Source organism: Nothoprocta perdicaria, unplaced genomic scaffold, assembly GCF_003342845.1.
Source record: "Nothoprocta perdicaria isolate Ctin4 unplaced genomic scaffold, notPer1 scaffold_137, whole genome shotgun sequence".
Lineage (NCBI taxonomy): Eukaryota > Metazoa > Chordata > Aves > Tinamiformes > Tinamidae > Nothoprocta > Nothoprocta perdicaria.
The window spans coordinates 732,330-753,031 of NW_020454505.1; the positions used below are offsets into that span (position 1 = coordinate 732,330).

General features: G+C 41.0%; 1 protein-coding gene across 1 annotated transcript; it reads right to left on the reverse strand.

The window, feature by feature from the left end:
• Positions 1-3,966: 3,966 nt before the first annotated feature.
• Positions 3,967-14,041, reverse strand: SERTM1 (serine rich and transmembrane domain containing 1). Its single transcript, XM_026033923.1, has 2 exons — positions 13,948-14,041; positions 3,967-4,976 (listed from the first exon to the last, which is right to left on the reverse strand). Exon 2 carries the CDS (start codon positions 4,792-4,794, stop codon positions 4,471-4,473), a length of 324 nt encoding a protein of 107 aa, XP_025889708.1. The 5' UTR covers positions 4,795-4,976; positions 13,948-14,041; the 3' UTR covers positions 3,967-4,470.
• Between the last annotated feature and the right edge of the window lie 6,661 nt (positions 14,042-20,702).

Consider the following 20,702-nt stretch of genomic DNA (forward strand, 5'->3'; position numbering starts at 1 on the left):
GAAAGGAAAGGAAAGGAAAGGAAAGGAAAGGAAAGGAAAGGAAAGGAAAGGAAAGGAAAGGAAAGGAAAGGAAAGGAAAGGAAAGGAAAGGAAAGAGGAAAGGAAAAAGAGAGGCCTAGAGCAAAACCTTGCTCTGAGATGGGAAGCCCACTACTGTGTGGGCTTCACAGTGTAGGGCGGTGTGAAAGCTGGTGTGGACAGGTGGGAGGCTGTGGGCAGGAGGAGCAGACTTTGAAGCAATCTGGCAGCTCTCTAATAACACATTATGGAACTGCACTGTGGATGTGCAGTTTTCTTAAGCTGCAGAGAGAAGCCACGGCAAATCAGAGAAGACAGCAAGTCAGAGGCTACCAAGGCTCTGCACTGACATTGAGTTGGACGACCAAACTATTATTTTGTAGACCTGTCATCTATGTGTATAAATGACTGCATGCAATCAAAATCCTCTAGTTCATAGAAGACTTTCAGATAAATATAAGCCAAAAGATGGTATTTGCTGTGGGTAGCAGATAATTGCTATGAAAATATGTCATTAATTGAAAAGTTTCCAAAAAAATCAGATGGTCCAATTCTAAATTTTTATTGTAAATCAGAGATAACTTTGTTAGGAAATATGCCTCAGTAATATTTAGGAAGACCTGATCTGCAAAAACCTCATGTACCATTTTAAGACATTTCCCTCAATGTCTCTACCTGTTCGGGCAAATGGGAGTTAGGTTTGCCAGCTGGAGACAAGGCCATGAATTCAAATTCATCTGGCGGGAACATAGAAACGAATGTAAACACCAAACCCATACTTACTGATGTTCATCAAGTCACCTGAAAAATGAACTCCTTCCTGTATGTTTACAGTATGTCACGCTGTATGTGTCACAGTATGACAGTGATAGTTTGCTGAGAGGTCTACACAACCAGCTAAAAGCAATGGATCTTATTTTAAAGTCACTGGTGGTAGCTACAGAGAATTTGAAGAACTGGTCCAATAGTCATTTATCTTTCAGAGTTGCAGAGCCATGCTCTCGTTTTCTCAGGAGTTTGTCAAAATCATGGGTTAGCCCTCTAAGTACTGTCTTTGCAGCAGCACAGCTAGAGGAAATCCACTGCTTTTCAGACAGTATTATGGTCTCCCTAAAAAGATAGAAATGGATATCACCCCTGGACATGCTGGTCAATATAAAGCCATGCACTGATTTTTACCATTACTGTATTTCMTGTTGTTTGGGGTACATAGGTGTGTGTATAGGTTACCACAGGCTGGGTAACTGGGGCCATCCCAATCATGGTTCAGAAGCAGATTTTATGCAGATTATGTGCAGGTGCACATTAGACATAGCATATTGATTAAAATTAATTTAATTCCTATTCTGCTAAGAAAATACATGTTATTTGAGGAACTTACTGAGAAGTTTGCATCAAATTTTATTTTTCCATGCATTCAGGATATCATAAACTTGTGCACGCATAAATCTGTGTTTGACAAGAAGAGAGAGAGAGGTGGAAAACAGTGAAATCTGATGCATATGAAGAATCTGTTTTTCATTTTGCCATAGTGGAAAATCCCTGAAACACCAACTCAAGTTAAGTCAAACTAGGATTACTAGTATTTAGCAATCCTGGAAAATGCCAGGGTGCCTTTTGCCTGTGGTATCTCCAGAGACTGTCGTGTTGGCTTCAACTGATTACAACTCAAATCTGACAGGTGCAACTCAGCTGAAATCACGATGACTGTATATAGTCCTATATGTTCCTGCAGAGTGGAAACAATATTGTAATAGYATCTAGAAAGCTATAAAGTGACATAAACTATGTGGTTTCAGTCACCTTTGCTACTTTTACAAGCTAAAAAATRATTTTTGCTCTTGCGAAGGTTGACAAAAGCTAGCTGAACAGCAATGTTTTTTCAGCAGTCTGTATTTAATATTAAAGATCAACAATAAGTTTATAAGTGTAATAGGAAACCTCACATCCTTGGAAATAAACACCCATCTCAAACTGTGGTCTTATCTCTGTTTTGGATTAGTTTCCCATATTTGCAGCAATGAAAACAAGGAATTTATAACCTCATAGATAAGAGAAGATGGCAGAAAAGTTACTCTATTTTGATGACATGTTTATTTATTTTTATTTACAAGTCAACACAGAAACACATTATGTTACAGATCTGTGATCGTAAACATCTTTCAGAAAGGACATAATGTTTCTTGATACCCTTTAAACACTTTGCTGTTTTTTTTCAAGGTCAATCATCAATTACCAGTGAAAAAGACTGAACATAGCATAGGGAAATTTTCTCTAAATGAATGAAGTATTCAAGAGAAGAAATATATGCATAAAGAAAATTTGGCTCAGAGATCCTATAAGCTTAAGTTCTTCTTTAGTCAGCTAGTACTTTGACTTTGCAAGGAGTTAACCAACATCAAAATCCAGTACTGCTTTTCATGCCATGGGTTCACTTTTAAAAATTGAAAACACCAACTCCAGCATAATCTGTATGTTGTTTGGCTCTGAAGAGCTGTGTTTCTACACTTTCCAAATTTTCTGTTAAAGACTGTATAGCTAATGGCAGAATGCATCCAGCTGACATACAGTTGATATCTTGGAGGGACAACATTCGTAAAAATCTGACTGTGAAGCAGCACAGAGCTTGSCTTTATTGATTACGGCCTTAACCCTCTTTGACTTTCCTTTATTGATCATCCATAAACCTTAAGGCTGCAGAGCAAGAAGAGGAGCTGGTGTGTCCCTGGAAGAGTYTTGCAAGGGCAGCAGTAGTTGGTAAGGAAACCACACACTTTTCCTCTTCTGAGACCTCCCCATCACTTACAGCTTTGTGCTGTTATGCSAGCAACAGATGCAGCAGTGACATTTCCATACCCTTCCCTTGGTCTCCCAAGTGACTTGGATGCTGCCAATATAGCAAAATTTGCAGGGACCTGAGTGGCAGCAGGACTGGGCTCTGCTCACATGCTACCGTAAGGATAACACAGAATAGTACAGCACAGTACRGGACTGCAGTCTGCTAGCCTGGTAGGTCACACTTTGCATTCTGAATCATATCTGTGACCATTTGATTTTAATTAATTCACATATTTGATTTTAAATAATTCACGACCTACCACAGGATCTTGTACGCAATACTGCTAGGTATTTTACAGCAGAAATTGAGTGCTGGGCTACATTTGGGTAGGTGGAATCATAAGCCAGGCTATGGCGTAGCAAGGAGCAGTGGGATGTGCAAGGTCATCCATTCCTCAACCCAGCAYCTCCAGCCTCTCCTGAGGCTAATGAGGGAGAAGGGCAGAGCCACTGGCCTTTTTCCTCCCCGTCTTTTCTGCTCTCTACAGATGCACTTTGCAGCTGTGGAGTGTGAAAGCATGGATCTGCCTGCATGTTATGCAGATGCTCATGACTCCCCTCCACCCTAGGTGCACCTGTGAAATTATAGAGCAGGATCTGGCCTGGGAAGTGCTTCCCAGTGCGAGTAATTTCTGTCCCTATKGGACCTACTTATATGTGTACAAACATCCTGTGCCTAGAAGAAAGGACAGTTATAGGAGCTATACAGGACGTAGTTATCAGCTATGGTGATAGTAGGCAGATCTCCTGAAAGAAATCATCTTTTTGTATTGGTACCCATTAAAAACGAACAGCAGCATCAGTGAAGGATGAAAAGGGGTTGTGTGATATTTATGATTCAGCAGCAAAAAAACTCGCCCCCTCAGAGAAGCAAGTCATTAGGTAAATTATATGTAATGTGGTCCAAAAATATCTCTATGCATCTACCAGTGAGCATATTTAGTGTAGTTGCTTTACTAAGTTAACCAAATATTTCAGAGATTCAAAAACTTAAATACAAAGACATTATACAGAGAGATGTAGTAGTACAAATAAACAAATGTAACATTAATCAGGAAATAGATTTTCATTTTGTTTTATAAAGATCAATAAATACTGAAAATAATAATACAAAATTAAAAACAACCAACACCAATGACTTTAAATTGTCCTGGCACTCCATTTATAATTTAAACTGATTCTTTTCAGTATGAGTTTCATCAAGTCTTAATCTACTGAAAAAGAAAAAAGAAAAAAAAAAGAAGACAACAGTACTACTAAAACACAACCAGAAAAGGAGTCACAACCACAACAGAAAAATGGTACATCAGACTAATCAGACTAAAACCATATTACGTCGGGAATACTCTTAATGAACGCACATAAATGTGTAGGAAAAAGACAACATCACGATTACAGGCACAAAACAACAGAGTGTCATTTTCCTTTTCGCAGAATGAAACATTAACTTTAGTAAAAGGGAAAATGAAGGCTAAAATGGGAAAGAAAGAGATAAGGAAACTTCAAAAGTCATCTCTTTGTGATAGTCTTCTAAGGCAAGTGTTGCATGCAGAACCTCCCCATGAAGCTGGACAAAGTGGTTCCATTCCCTGTGTCCTCTCTTTCACGGATTTTTCATGAAGAAAGGTTTGAGAAAGCGGATCGTTGGGAAGAAATGCTGCAGACTTCTAAATTAGTGAAAGAACTTCCAGCATCACTATTATATTCTGGGTAAGAGGAACTGGAAGAAATTATGTTTTTAAGCCTCTGAAGTGCAATGATCAATAGCAAAAGGAGAAAAGCTAAGAGACTGAGGAATATAGAAACGTATACGTAGACATTGGATAAATGGTCAGAAGATGAATCCACTGAAGTCGAAAGGGATGTGGGATACAGCTCCAGAAAAGTCCCATTTTCCATGTTTCCTAAAAATCCAGATGAAGGGTCAGGTTCTGACATTTTTGGTTTTGATTTTTTAAAATCAGCACAGATTTTAGATTTAAAGGCAATTTTAGCAGCATAACAAAGAGTTTATTTTAGACAATCATTTCTTCATCACAGTGAAGAGACGAGTCAGGTGGTGATCAAATTTATCCTTTACTGCTCAAATTCAGGGCAATGTAAAATTGTATCCTTCAGAACTGAAAAAAAATAAAAAAAGCAAGATTAACTTACCACCAGAAAATGTGATTTAATTGTGTATGAATTGTGGGAGATAATTCAGTTCTTAACAGTTACAAATTATTATTCCTTACCATTAAGCTGCAATTCGTAAACCATTAGCTAACTACTATCTTTATATTGATGTTTGCCAAAATGTATGGATAAAGAAAATTTCTGCTGACAACAAATTTAAACTGACCTTTGCCCACCATGAGTTGTTTAACTGAGAACAGCTCAATCCAAATATCCTTGCGCTTTGTATGAGACAGAAGCATGGGAATCCAAACTGGTCTGGTGGATGAAAGCTAGTCAAAGAATGAGAAAATCTTGTTCAAGACTTCAGCTTGTCATCCTGGGACAAGGCTGTTTAAYACCAGGATGGCTGGTAAATCCACCACCCTTAGTCACTATTCCATACCATATTGCCCAACGTAATCAGAAAATCTGAGACCTGATTTCTTACTGTAGATGTAAAAAAATGGATTAATTAATTGCAAAGATTAAAATGCATCTTGCTCCAATACTGTTTCACTGCTAGGCACATTGCAGCACAAGAATTTCTGTCACCTGTAAGCAAAATYCTGAGGGAAGAGGCAGCCCTTGAGGTTTAGCAAGTGTGAGAGGACTTTCTAAGGGCAGCAAATGCTGAAGGGGAAAAGRGCCCACCTTTGGAAAACCTTTGCCTCCAGCTATCTTGTGTCAGAATATGGCAGCTCTGGTGCTGACAAAGGTCAGAGTAGAACATGATGAGAAGATCATTTTTTAAGCACTGTAGACCACACCCAAGTGCAGACTAGAAGAGCAAGGATCACTGCTTGTTAAAAGCTAACCTTGTGAGGTAGCCGAATTACAAGCCATAATCCACTAAATTTTGCTTTAATAAACATAGGCAACACAAGATGCAAATGAGTAGGAAACCGAGCTTATTTTCTCTATATATTATCCAGGTGCTACCTTTCTACTATCCATCCATGAACAACCTCTCACAGCACACACCTTGATATTGGATAGAAAAGTGGTGAGCTTTCCACCTTGACAATGGTGGAATGAAAATGTCCATAGGACATAGTTYAGAGCGTGGTCCCTCTCATACTGATCTTGCTTTAGATCTCATTCTGTGTAGTCTCAGCTCAACAGCTGTATCTCACAGTTGTTGTACCTGCACCTGAGCACTTCTCATGAACTCCACTTCACAGAGGGTTGGGAGAAAGATTTTCCCTTGCTAACATTTTTCTTTTATAAGTTTACAGTTGTTCTATAGGTTATCAAYTGTACATTTCCTTTATGTTAGTAGATGCTTTACAATCAAACGGAGATAGCAAAATTTTTAGGTGCTTTGAGCCTCTGTTTTGCCCCATTCTGCAAAAGCACATAAGAAAGAAAGGAGAACACAAGTTGGTCTATCAACTAGTATGYTCTTCAGAAGATTTTCTAGCAAAGATGCTAAAGTAAGAACTAAAAGATGCTCAAGTTTAATGTTGTCACCAGTGCTAGGTTTCCTACAGAGAATCATGAAACCTGGGAGCCCTCCAGGGACTTAAATGACACAAAAGACCTAGACCCCAAAGGTGGTACAGACCTCCCATTCCTCTGCTTCCCTGGAGCCACTGTGCCTAATCCAATCTTAAGTCTCCTCATACACATCCAGTTCACAATCCATCCATCAGACCTAAAAAAGGAAAGATGGATATTTGTCCTTAACAAACTTTGTCTCCACAATCTTAGTTTAAAAAAAGTTTTAAAAAAAAGATTATCCGGGAAAAAAAATAATGTTATCCATTTGAAATAATTTGTTCATGGACTAGCTAGATCTTATCACAGATTCTAAGTGCCGTTGTAGACAACACTGTATTCTTCAGTGCAGCCTCCTTTATTTCACTGCCCATATTCTTAGGGTTAATTAACCAGTTCTTCCAGTCTAACTCAAAATAGGCAACATCTTACTCTTCTGAAAACCTCACTAATTTTCATTGCGGTAGAGAGAGCAAATACTGTCAGTTTGAGTCAAAGCAGAATCAGGCCCTTCAAATAACAGATTCACAGATTCACAGAATATTTAAGGTTGGAAGGGACCTCTRCAGATCATCTAGTCCAACCTTCCTGCTCAAGCAGGCACACCTASAGCATGTGGCACAGGGCGGCATCCAGGCGGGTTTTGAAGACCTCCAGAGTAGGAGACTCCACAACCTCCCTGGGCAGCCTGTTCCACTGCTCTGTCACCCTAACAGTAAAGAAGTTGCTCCTCACCTGGAGATGGAACTTCTTATGCTTCAGCTTGTGGCCATTACCCCTCGTCCTATCGCTCGCCACCAGTGAGAACAGCCTGTCCCCTTCCTCCCTGCATTCTCCCTTCCTGAACTTATACATATTAATCATATCCCCTCTGAGMCGTCTCTTCTCCAGAGAAAACAGGCCCAGCTCACTCAGCCTCTCTTCATACGAGAGATGTTCCATTCCCTTAATCATCCTGGTTGCCCTTCTCTGGACCCTCTYCAGAAGCTCCACGTCCCTCCTATACTGGGGAGCCCAGAACTGCACACAGTACTCCAGGTGCGGCCTCACCAGAGCTGAGTAGAGGGGCAGAATCACCTCCCTTGACCTGCTGGCAACACTCCTCCTGATGCAGGCCAGGATCCCATTGGCCTTCTTGGTCACGAGGGCACACTGCTCACTCATGGTTAACTTAGTGTCAACCAGGACTCCCAGGTCCCTCTCCGTGGAGCTGCTTTTCAGCAGGTCGAGCCCTAATCTGTACTGATGCCTGGGGTTATTCCTCCCCAGGTGCAGGACCCTGCACTTGTCCTTAYTGAACCTCATGAGGTTCCTCTCTGCCCAACTCTCCAGCCTGTCCAGGTCCCTCTGGATGGCAGCACAGCCCTCCGGAGTGTCRGCCACTCCACCCAGCTTGCAAGTCTCCCTTCTTGTGCGTCACACAACTGCTGAAGCATCTCCCTGGGTTCCCAGGGGCCTTCCAACACTCTTCCCTGCAGCACTCTGCCTTACCTTTTTTCCTCTAAGCATATTACTACTGCTAACTTGGTAAAGTATCTTTTTCTGCAAGAAGCAGACACTTTTTTGACACTAGCTGTGACCAAAAAGTCCCTACTCTCAACAATCCTTAAGAAGGATAAGATATTGTTCAGCTTGTGCTGTTTCTTCTCCATCAGAACATGAAAGCCTAGGGATACACCCGCTGAAAACGCTAAGAAGTCTGCTATGCAATCACTGAATTATTTTCTTTGAGTTACCCCTTTTTTTTTGCATTTTAAAATAAATTTAGTATGTTATGCTATATGCCATAATAAGCCCTAAGTGCCTGAATAACAAGGCTATTTTAAGCAGCAGGCATAATCCTATGTTTTTAAACCTTAATTTGTTTTCTATAGCGCTGAGCTACGTTAGTACTACTTCATGACTGGACAAGACTATTCTTCAGTCTCAGGAACAACACATTTTTCATTAGGATGGCTAAATCCCATTTTATCCTCAAAGGTAGGGTGGCCACATAACAACTGTTTTGGGGAATGGAAGACAGCCAGTCCTAACTCTAAACTAATCCTAGACTAATCCTAATCCAAACCTAATGTCTAGACATTGCTTGCCTAGCTGGCCAAAATCATGCCAGGAAGTATGATAATAATTCAAATAGAGAGAAGATGGAAGGCTGATGACCTGGCTTGTGTTAGTATAATAGTACATATACATCCATAATATTTTGAAGGACAAAAAGTTATATTCTGGATATTGTTTTATTGCAGAGCTTTTGGTAGTCTTAATTAAACATTCCAGGAGATATTCAGGACTACAGAACTGCATCTGCAAATATCAGATAGAAATCTTTTTGTGCTTGTGCTATTGCATAAAATACATTCAACCCAAACCATTTTATACCGTTAATATTATTTACCCCTCAAGAAACTGAATGTATTGTACAGTGTTAAATGAGTCACAACAGACTGAACAAAGAGAGATCCTTATGAGATTATACTCCTTTTGAACTATCTTTAATTTAGTGATCTACCATTAACTAATGGAACAATATGTGTTCATTTCATGTTCTGGAAGTAGTTAAGTGTCGTATAGCTAATTTATCCTTTTTAAAAGATAGGCTTTGATATCAAAGATGTTTATCCCTGATTACTCATCATAATGAAAAGCAGATCCATTATTAATTGAGTTTCTCTACAATAACTTAAGGAATTAATTCACATAGATTCTTCAGCATGGCAGAAGTTAAAACACTTTAAAATTCTTCATGAGCTTGAAATCTGCTACATTCGATTTTTACTACTAAGAATTTTGGCCCCAGTACAAGGAAGAACTTTATCATAGGACTTTCTTTGAAGCTAGTGGAAAACTTATGGTTGTAAATAGGACTAATCATAAGCTTAAAGTTAAGCAGAGATATAAGTGCTGTGTTAGATCATAGCCTTTATAGGACTTACTATGTTAATTGGGTTATTTTTAAATCTCATATGTTGCAGTGAGATCAGAGATACCATAAACTCTGATTCCAAATGACTATGGCCCAGGTCCCACTTGCCTCACTCACCTCGAGTAACATGTGATCAAATATTACCATAAAATGTATCTTCAGCTAAAATAATTCTTTGGGTAGGAATATTTTTTAAAAAGCTTCTTTATCTTCTTTATTTTGATCACTAATTTAAAAAAYGTGGATCTAAAATGTAATGTTGTACTCTATCTAAAGGATCTTTACAAATTATATGTATCCTGTTGACGTTAACAGTAAAGTCCTATGGGGTAGACATGTCCAGTCATAACATCTGAGTATTATTGATAGGAAGAGTATAAAACAGGTACAGAAATTAGATGAATCCTATCCAGATCCCTGTTGAAGTTCCCTGGTTGCTACTCCAAGATTTGCAAAAAAATATAGAAAACAACCAGATGTGCTCAGCTAGTGAGGTCTGGTAGTGTAGTGTGAAGGATGGAAAAGCAATTTGAGATGGGGAAAAGTAGCCAGGTAGTGGGGCTGTCCCAATACCTCTACCTGGAGGCAGATGACACCTCCCAGTCCTTGCTAAGGGGCTCCACAAGCAGATCTACTGAGTACAGTACAGGCACTGGTTTGGTTCAAATCTCCACTTCTTCTGAGACAAGAGGTAAATGGCATAGCCACCTGACTACTCTTTGGGGGTCTAACTCTCCCAAACAAATACCCCCCCAATAAATCTTTTTCTTTTTTGGGAATAGGGTTTGTGGAATATTAAAAAATGAATGGAACATCAGAAACATCAAAACATCGAGTTCAAACTTTGTCCCTGCAAAACCATTGGGAATTTTTTCATTAATTTCCAAATATTATGACAAAATTGAAACAGACTGAGTGTAATAAACACCTAGTCTTTTTGAGAAAGAACCCTGAACTGATCAAAGAAATCACAGCAAAGGAACCAAAGTTTTCAAATTCTGTAACGATCTCCTTTTCTCTGGTTGGAAAGTTGTTTTGTTTTAAGGTAAAGTGTGAACTTAAAGTGCATAATTCATAAGGAGGGATTGATGTTATTCAGGGCTCTTCCTGAATAACTAGAGATGAAGAGGATCTCTTACCCTGACAGAAAAATGCCTTATCCCTTTTTTGCTTTGTTCAGCTTCCTAAATAACCAGTCCCAAAAATTCCTTCCACTGAAAAACTCTGCCTTGGAGACCTCATATTTTTATGATGCAGCTTGATCCAGACTACCTTCCCAGAGGCAACTATGTAATCCCAGTGCAGAAACATGCAACTTGAAGAGACTGCTTGAGTGGAGTCCATGCCATTGCTCTGCAAAGCATGGACTCATCTGCCCCTTTTCATGCACTGTCTAGGAGTTTTTGCTCTGCTACACAAACTGAAAGGTTGTTGCACAACCCTGCTGCTCTGATCAACTGGTGTAGATTTACTGATTTCAGAAGTCAGATCAGCAAAACTGTTCAGAGAATCAAGAAGAGACAAACTCTACATCCACACTCTGCTGTCTTTTAGACATAAAAGAGACCAAGACCTTCTATTCCTTCAGACCCCAGACAGGACAGACCGTCACCCATGATGTCTTTTGCCTGCTGCCCTTTTTGAACAGAACTACTATTGAAGTATTATTCTCCAGACAGGTGTGGTYCCTCCATTCACTTCCTCTCTACAACTCCCTTTTCACAGGTGAGGATAACTGTTCTTATTCCAGCACTAATGAGAGGCACAGTAGRCAGGCTCAGTTGGAGTCTGTCATCTTTTCTTCTATTCCCTGACTGGCCTCCACTGAAAGCAGGGTAAACTGGGGAGGTAAGGGATGAAGTAAATCATTGCTATACAAGGACTAAACCCTCGAAAACCCTCATTTGCCATGCATACCTATGCCAAAATCTACCAACTGCTTGCACCTGTCCCTTGATGGCACCAGACATAAATCTTATTTTTTCAGAAAACTGTATTGTGTTCGGGAAAGGAGACCTTATAAATTATCATATGCCCTCGGCACCAATATATATGTAATATGTGTAATATGTCATATGTGTATTATATTGAGCATCGAGACAGGACTTGTCTACCCGTTCAGTCTAATGTGAATTTTAAATGAGACTTCAGCACTCGCTAAGATGGCATGCAGTAAACAGCTTTTTCAGAGAGTCATGGTGTCATAAATTCCTTACAATCCAGTTGCCTGTATGGTATTTCTCTGTATATCTTGATGTAACAACTCTGTTTCTCCAGATTCAGTGAAATATAATTTAATGGAGCATACTCACAACTACCAAGGCTCTAAAAATTGAGGAGCAGAAACAACGAAGCGTCTGGTAGATTCATTTTCTTTAGACTTTATCAGACACAGATAAGTACTTTGTTCTAGCCAACTTTTGTGATGACAAGCTGAGAAATATTTTGGCTATTTCAAAGGCTTCAAAGTGTTTCAGCAGAGAGCAGACTGACATCAAAGAAAATCACTGTTTTTGTTCTAGATAAGCTAATAATTTTGTTACAATCTCTCAGAAACTCCTTCTTTACAGGTAAAAGGCATTCCAAAAAGTCTTTTTTTTTTTTTTTTGTAAACATGTAGCACTGTAAACATTAAAAAAAAAAAGATTGCTTAATTTGTTTTTACAATAGTTACTACAGAGAGGTCCCTTGTCACTTCACACACCAACAGGCTGGTAGTGCCTATCTGCCTTCCTTCCCGAATAACTTGAAAACCTCTTGGCTGATTTCAGCCAAGTGTAAACAGAAAGGCAGTGTGAATGCCTCCAAGAGATAAGGCTTCTTCAATCTTCTTGAAAAGGGCTGGCTACATAGAGGTCAGGGTATCAATAGCATGGTAAGGACATTCACAAGACAGATTTCCCAACGTTGATGCAGAGCAACACGCCCACAAAGGTGACTTGGGAATGTCCTACTGATGGCGAAGGATCTTGGTGGATAGGAGATGGCACTCAGAATTGCCATCCAATAATCTGGCCAGGAAAGGGCAAGACAAGGAGTGTTGGTTGCAAGCTGGTACTCTGGATCAGTGCAGCAACTGATGAAAAGTCAGCACTAGGCAGGCAAATCTTTGTTTTGAACGGCAGAGGAGAGGCAGAGGACATTCATTAGGGCTGACACTGATTATCTCTATTAAAGAACTCTCAAGTGTGTTCTCCACTCTCTTTTGCCCTTTTGGAAATTTAAGTCAAGAGTGAGCAGATAATGCTATCACCCCCTCATGACCTGAGAAAAACTCCACTCCTTCATACAGCGTCAGGACAGAAAGAAGAGGAGGATAATTGGGCAGATTCCCAGAAGAGAGCCCAAGCAAAGAGTAGTGCCAGTTCCAGGAGGAAACCTCTTGATCATTAAAGGTTCCCCCTGACCAGAGCTCTTATCAGAGCAATTACTTCCAAAAGCTGGCAGCAAGTTTTCATTACATGTGCTAAAAAGATTGTCTCTTCTGAGCTTTGTTAATTCCATACGTGTTCCAAGGGCAGCAAGCTTCCAGTTTAATTCTTCCATCTTCCTCACTCACATCTTCGTTTTCTACATTTGTTTCCTCCAGTTTCAGATGATATTATCACATATCATCTTTCTGGCTAACTTTACACAAAAGCCTTTATTGCTATTAAAATCCTTTCACATGCTCACATKGAAAGATTGAATGAACTTTACACACTGGGAACCCTTCAACCTTGAATGGCAATCCACTCTAACCTGGCGAAAGGTAGCAGTTTAACATCATACAACTAAATTATACAATGGCTCGGGACAGAAAATAATTTGGTAATATTTTAAGCCACTTGAAAATGTAAAATGGTTAGATAGGAAAGGCAAAGAGTGATTGCTGCCTTGGAATTTAAGAATGTGATGCTTACTGCTTCTTATTCTTGCATGGATGTCTCTAGCAATTAAATGACCAGAGTAATTAGGATACCCCTTTTTTAATCCTCATATAGATGGACCTTCCAGGAACACAGAATCGCTTTACAACTACGCCTGGGGACCAAGGTCAGTTACTTACTGACTGAAAAAAAATGCACACAAGGAAAAAGGAAAAATTATTTCCTGCCACAAGCAAAGCATGCCTTTTAATTTATGATTTAATTTCATTTTTTATTATGATCTAATGATTTCAATTTATGGCTTTTAAAATCCAACAAGGCAAGTGCCCTGATGGCTTTGTTGCAGGTTAAAATAGAGGTATATTTTATTTGGGGTTTTGTGTAGGGTCTGAGTAAAGAAAACTTCAGAGCTGTACGTATACTTAGCTTAACTCAAATAGGCTCAAATGCATCTATCATTTACACAAAAATGATCAGCATATTATATAGTTATTTACATCAGTGTAAAGCAAGTGCACATTGACTTGGCATCAGATCTGTAAACTGTCAGTCGAATTTGTTCTTTACAAGTTAGAGAAAAGGAAGCAAAATACCCCAACAACAACAAAAAGAAACCTTTCAAAATTAAAGGAATAAAATACTTACAAGCTGTAAGATGTAGAGATGCAAACAAACACCCAATGCACAGTCTGCAGTTTGTTATCACATTCAGATCTGAAGGGAGAGCAAGCTGAGAAAAGATCCGAAGAGCACACGTTTGAAACCAAGGAGTTTATTAATGACTAAAATAAAAAAAAAAAAAAAAAAAAAAAAAAAAAAGGAAGAGATCTAGGAGAAGTGCTGAATGCCTATGTTTTTCAATGGCAGAAATTTCAGCGAAAGACAAATTGAACGCAATCCTGGTGTGTTATTTCTGCTAGCCACATTCTTCTACAGTCCACTTACAGCATCACATTTCTAAAGAAAAAATCATGCATTTCTCTTGATCCCTGCTTTACAGCTATGCCTTTAAAATATCCATCTCTTCCTTTGCAAAGTGTTTCAGGGTCTTGACAGCCTGCTGTCCTCTGGCACTGCTTTCGGCACRGGCGACATATATCTGTATTCTAGTTCGCTTCATGTTATCACCTAAAGACTCCTGCCAGGAATCAGATCTTTCAGGATTACACACTCTTTTATTCTCTTTACACACTATTTATTCTCTTTATCTCAGATAATCTGCGGTTTAAATTCACTTACCTGAAAACCCCAAACTGAATACAATCTATGCACAAAAGCAGCTAGCAGATCTTTGTGGGCTAAATTCATCAAATACCTAAAATAAGAATCCAGATCCTGCAATATTTTTAATAAATCAAATGCAATTTGTTGTGTAGGAAGAACAATCCCAGACAATGCAGAATAAGACAACAGGAGGGCCGATTTCAAAAAGATCCTCCACTCCAGGAAAATAAATAAATAAATAAAAGGAAAAGGAAAATAAAAGGATGCTCACACAATCATTATCCTTCTCAAAGCTCTACCCTTTCAGCACATTTAGACTGAACTGCATTAGAGAAACCGTTCTCTGGGGGTGAATGTTAATGCACTGTTATGATGCTTTCATCCCGTCTGTCACTGATTCACTTAGGTTTAAGCTTTTGCAAGTTCAATAAAGAAAATTATCCGGTACCGTTGTTAAAGTCAAAAACTGRTGAAACTCAAATGTTTGGATTACACTGATTATTCTCACGTTCTACCCAGAAGGAGTCAGACGGTGCCCTGAGGACCTCACCACACAGCAGGACAGGTTTGCGGCTGCTGCTAARCCCCCAAGGAGGCTTGTTGTTTCTTTAAGAAAGGCTCTGTACAGGGAAAAAAGTGTGAAATTCTGCTACGGGGACTTCAGCTTCCAATAACACAAATATAAATGATAGTGTTTCTTTTCTAGATCTCCATCTCTGTGGGATCTTCTTCAACATATTCCCCACCCCACACTCCGAGCATTGCTCCTGCCCATTTATCCCTTCATTAAACATGACACCACAGTCCCTGACAAGGTTAAGGGAAGAGAGCCCACGACATCTTGAGCTAATTAAACTTGCCAGATCTGCAGTGCAAAACATAACACGCCCTCAAGGCTCTTTAAATGCAAGCATTCATATTCGAATGGCAAGGGAATGCAGGGAGCTGCGGGGGTCTGAGCTCCTAACTGCCTTTGTGGACACAGAAATCCTCAGACAGAAATATTTAAAGACTGAAATGTGTTATCTGCAGGAGACCCTTTTGTACACGYAGCTCTATCACATGGTCCATCTTTGTTCCTACCCTAACACCTTCATGGCTGTTCCCATGGTCTCAGTTACGACATTAGCCCACGGGCMAGGCTTGTGCTAACCACGCTCTAACGTCACAAAACTCAGCTCGAACAAACCTACTCCCCATTCATCTCCATCACCAAAGAGATCCGTGCAAGGCTCTTTCCCCATGACCCCTCAGGATGTGAAGGGGGTAAAGGGTCCCACTTGTGCACAACTGGGACCACAAATCAACCTTCCTGGTTTCTGAACCGCACAAGACTGTAGGTCTGAATCCCACCAAGAGGAAACAAACTTACCAGAGAAATAAATCTCCTTTTTATATAGGTTTGCTACATATATTTATTTTCCATTGTTGTTGAAAATTTCATGTAAAAACTTAAAATTACCTAAAAAAAAACCCAAACACACCTCAAAAGCCCACTCTTAAGTGTGGCCTACCATAGCAAAAAGTCACATTTGATTACTTAGTGTCCAGTCCCAGTTTTATGCCATCACTTCTATACCTATTGGTCATTTTCAGCCAAATTCCACCCCAGGCAAAAATCTCAAACCCAATCAAATGCCTCAAGATTAACAACAGAAGATGATCAAAGAGGATGGACAGACAGTTCAGTCACTCATTTGGTTCCACCTAGCAGCTTTGGATCTTGGCAGTTGGCCTCTGCAGTTAAGCACAGCAGCTAGAGGTTATCACCACTATAATAATGTGAGGGAGAAGACTCCAGGTGTCCAGGGAGATGGCAACTGGAAAGGCATTCCACTGCAAAATCAGCCCCTGCAGGGTATCTAGCTTCCTTATTTTCAGTGTTTGTAGAATGCCTTTTCATTTGTTTTGTTGCAGCCGCCAAAATGAAAAGTTTTCTTTGAATGGAAAATATATAGTATAGGGTGGTGTGGCTGCTTATCTAAAAAATGAGCATTGTCACAAAAGGAAAAATAAAAGTGTGAAGTAATAACTTTCAGTTAAAACTCAAGCTTAGCAGTGGAAGGAGCATCTGAAAATAATTCAGTTGATTTCATCTTGCCATCTCCTCTTGTGACCGAGTCATCCCSTTGCTGCTGGCGCTCCTTGTAGAGGCACTGCCGGCTCTGTGCAGGATCCCCCTGACTTTGGTAGGGCTCTGGGGAGAAGCCACCACCCAGCGTGTGTGTGGGTGACGTCGCTAACCTCAGCACAAGCAGAAGTTGGACCAGGTCTGATAGCTTCTGCCTGACTTCTGCCATGGGCTCGCCATGTGCACTGTGTATCAGAGGGCTCTGCCCAGTGCTTGACCACCCTGAGCAGTCAGATAAAATTGCAAGTCCCAGGGCTAGTTGTCTTTATTATTAAGTCCTGCTTTCATCCTGCAGTCATGGTGGTCTTTTATCAGGCTACACTAGTGACACTTGGACCCTGAGGTTTGGTAAACCTACAGGTGAAGTTCCTGAAGGACAAAAACAAACAAAACAAAACAAAAACAAAAAAAACAAACACATAAACAAATAAGAAAATACTCAGAAGCGTCAGGCACCATTTCCTTCATCTACCAGTAACACAGACTTAGTATTTCCAAAAGTGAAGAGATTAAAATCTCCATGAGCCCAGCTTGTGCTGAGGCAGAGCATCTTCCCCAGTGCCAGATGAGGTGGTCACACACATGAGCACAGCCAAGAACCTCCATCTCTTGTGCTCCTTGGTGTCGCAATCACCCTGCTGTGGCCTCATCTTCTCAACAAACTTTGGGAGCCCTGACTTAAATTAGGGATTCTGCTGAACAAGAAATGTCCCTTCACTTGTCCCCTGTCAGTCATTAGTCCTCAACTAATGAAGCTGTGACCTGATAGCTGGAGCTCAAAAGAATCAGAATACAAGTAAAAGAGTATATGACCCATAACAAGCCCTAAAATGTCAAGCAGATTTCATTTTAATCTCCTTAAAATCCTGGCACAATATAAAGCTAGGACAGAAATACGTACAGTTTAGTCAACAGAAATCTCTGTTAAATTACCATTTTGTTTCAGAAATTATCCTCCCTGGTAAAGCAGATTCAGTACCAACAACGCAATGCGGTTGCAAATTTAAACATCAAGGGAGTTTCAGTCATAGATATGGCATCACAGTAATGCTGCATCCCAATTCAGGTGCCTCAGCATGCTTTGCCAAGAGGCCTTTTCCTTAGATTCTCTTTTTTTTTTTTTTTTTCCTCCTCAATGGGATATCAGAAAAGCATTTCCATCCTGATACCACTCCTTGTTTTACCAGTGCAGGATGCCTGCCCTCCTTTGACAAGAAGACTGCATTACCACATCTAYATTATTATTTACTTCCACYATTCCAAAACAGTATGTAATAATAYATAAAAAGTTACAGTACAAAGGCAAAGAGAGTTGTAGGTGAACCATGMTGTCACATTTAAGCATAAGGGGGCAGGGTCGCACCTGAAATGCCAAAAAAAGAGTAAGGAAAATCCACTCAGGTCACAGACTATGGGAGGAGAGCTGCCGGTGGTAGATACAGTTGTCCATACTGCATTGCCTTCGTGATATCCKGCACTTAGAGGACACCAGTGTGCTCAGATCCAGAAGCACATTAGCTCCAGTGGYAGGAAACGCGTGGCAGGGTGGGTGACAACGAGATGGCCACCAAAGGTATCACAGGAAAAGGGAACACGCTGAGATGCACCAGAGAAACAAATGATGTCTCTATACAGAGCCTCACTAAAGAGCAAGGGAAGCTTGGGGAAAGGCAAAGGGACAGCTTGAGGGAGATGGTGCTGGGGGCCTGGGCTGATTAAAGCCCAGAGGATTGGTCTTCAAGAAGAAGGGAATGAGGTATGTCACCTTATGGAGAACGGTGCAGATGTGAAGTGCCTGATGCACTGGAGAAGAAGGGACAGTAGAGGACTGACAAAGAGGGGACATGTAGTCACTAAAAAGTGTTTTTGCAGAAGCAGCAGCAGTACTACGGATCAGCTATGCCTTAGCAGGATTTCCTCTATGCAAGCCAGGATAACGAGGCGGCTGCAGTCGTCGAGACAAAAGGGGAGTGCTTGCAATGCAGCATTAGAGGTAAAGGTGAAAATTTTCTGAGATTTTAATATTTAAATTCCAAGTCCCAACCCCATCAGAAATGTCAGATTTTCCAGGATCATCTAGATCTGCAGATCTGCAGCTGAGCTAATTCCTCTTTCGTCTCCTGCAAGGTGTCAGGACAAAAACTGCATTCTTCCCTGCTTCTGCTGGAAAATCATACAGAATATAATTTATTATTTGCACTGCACCAATAAGACCTAATTATGAACCAAGACATTCGGGTACAAGCTATCTCAGTCAACCGTTTTCATCTGAAAAGGTTAACAATATGCCAGTGGCAATAACTTTCTAAGCCAAGTATATTCTTACATTTATGCTCACCTGCTTGGTGATAGAGCACGAGGGCAGACTGGGATGGTGAAAGCGCCCAGGACTCCATCCCCACCAGCTCAAGATCCTAAATTCTCCTGTTGACTGTGATGCTCATGAGCTGGGTATGGTACAGCCAGCAGCAGTGGGCAGGCAGGCAAGCCTGCCACACAGAGCAGAGAGAGGAAACACTGGGAAGCAGGAGGGAGATGGGGGTGATAATCCTGCCTCTTTCCCCTCCCTGGTCACTACTCAGCCCAAGAAAGAGGTGGGGAAGGCAAACAGCAGGTCCCCAGCCGCAAGCAACAGCCACCATTCCTAATGCAGACAAGATCCRTGATAGCAGAGATGAGAATGTGGTTTCTATATTTTCAGCAGGGTTGAAATGCAAAAAGTAAAAGCAAAGAAACCAAAAAAATCCACCTTCGAGTCAGAAGCCTCATCAGAATAAAACTGCCAGCACCTTGCATGCTGTATGCTCTTGATTTTACATGTTGCTTTTATGCATCCTTCTCTCATCATGCTACAATTACTTCTGAATCATACTTAATATTTACTATGCATTCCTAWTTTTCTTTGCTCATATAAATGTCAAGCAATTTGCCAAATGCTCAGCCTTTCACCACTATTTTCATAATCTCCCTCTCACTGCTGTTGCACATTTGCAGGGGTTGGGAGAGTTTACTTTCCTTACTTTCGGAACCAAACTTCATTACCTCTACAAAGATGATATTGTACAATCTGGAGCTTTTAGCTAGAGACAATGCATTTTAAAAGGGTAAATTCTTGTACATCCACTCTGTTTTATTTTTCCCATACTGTCATGTCCAAGCTCAATCATATTCCCAGTACACAAGATTGACATTTTATAAATTATTTACAGTGGGTGCAATTCCTTTCCTGTCATCTTGCCACAAATGAAGTGGCACAYGGGTGGCAATAGGCTCAGCACTTTCTAACTCCTGTTTTGCAGCCTCTCTTTTGGGAAGAGGAAACAACCTGCATCTCACTTCTCAGCATCCCTGCCTGCGGCCAGTCGCGCCCTCACCAATGCCGTCCCTGCGCTCCCTGCTCTGCCTCCGGCAAAAGCAATTTCTCCAAAGCAAGGAAGCATTCGATGCAAGCACTTTGTCAATCCAAGAAGTCACCACGGACAAAAATGGATTATTTCCAAAACACCTTTGGGAACAATCAAACACGGGACTAAAACACACCTGTATTAAACGCACGTGAAAATCAAGTGCCCTTGATTATACATGAAAAGCAAAACACTCAGAGGACTCCGGTCGGGCAGCAGCACCAGGTGCATCCCTCGCAKCCCGGGGACCCGGGAGCAGCAGCTTCCAAGCCCCGCAAGCCCCGGGCAGAGCTGGTGCTCGGCGGCTCCGGGGTCACAGACTGCGGTTCGGGGCGCCCGAGTATCGGCCGTAGGCAGCAGGGGCCGGAGGGCACGGAGAGGGAGGCGAGGGGGATAGGGGGAAAACACTCCCGGGGCTCGCGGGAAGCGCTGCCGAAGGGCGCGCGGAAACTGCGCGCGAAGCGCTCCCTTCAAACACAAAAATGAAATAAAAATGAAATAAAAATGAAATAAAAATGAAACATATATATATAAATAAATAAAAATAAAAGAAGAAAAGAAAAGCAGACCGGGGACGAGCAAGCCCTGCGCCATCCCCATCCCGCCGCGGGTGCCTTCCCGCCCGGCGCCCCGCGCTCGCT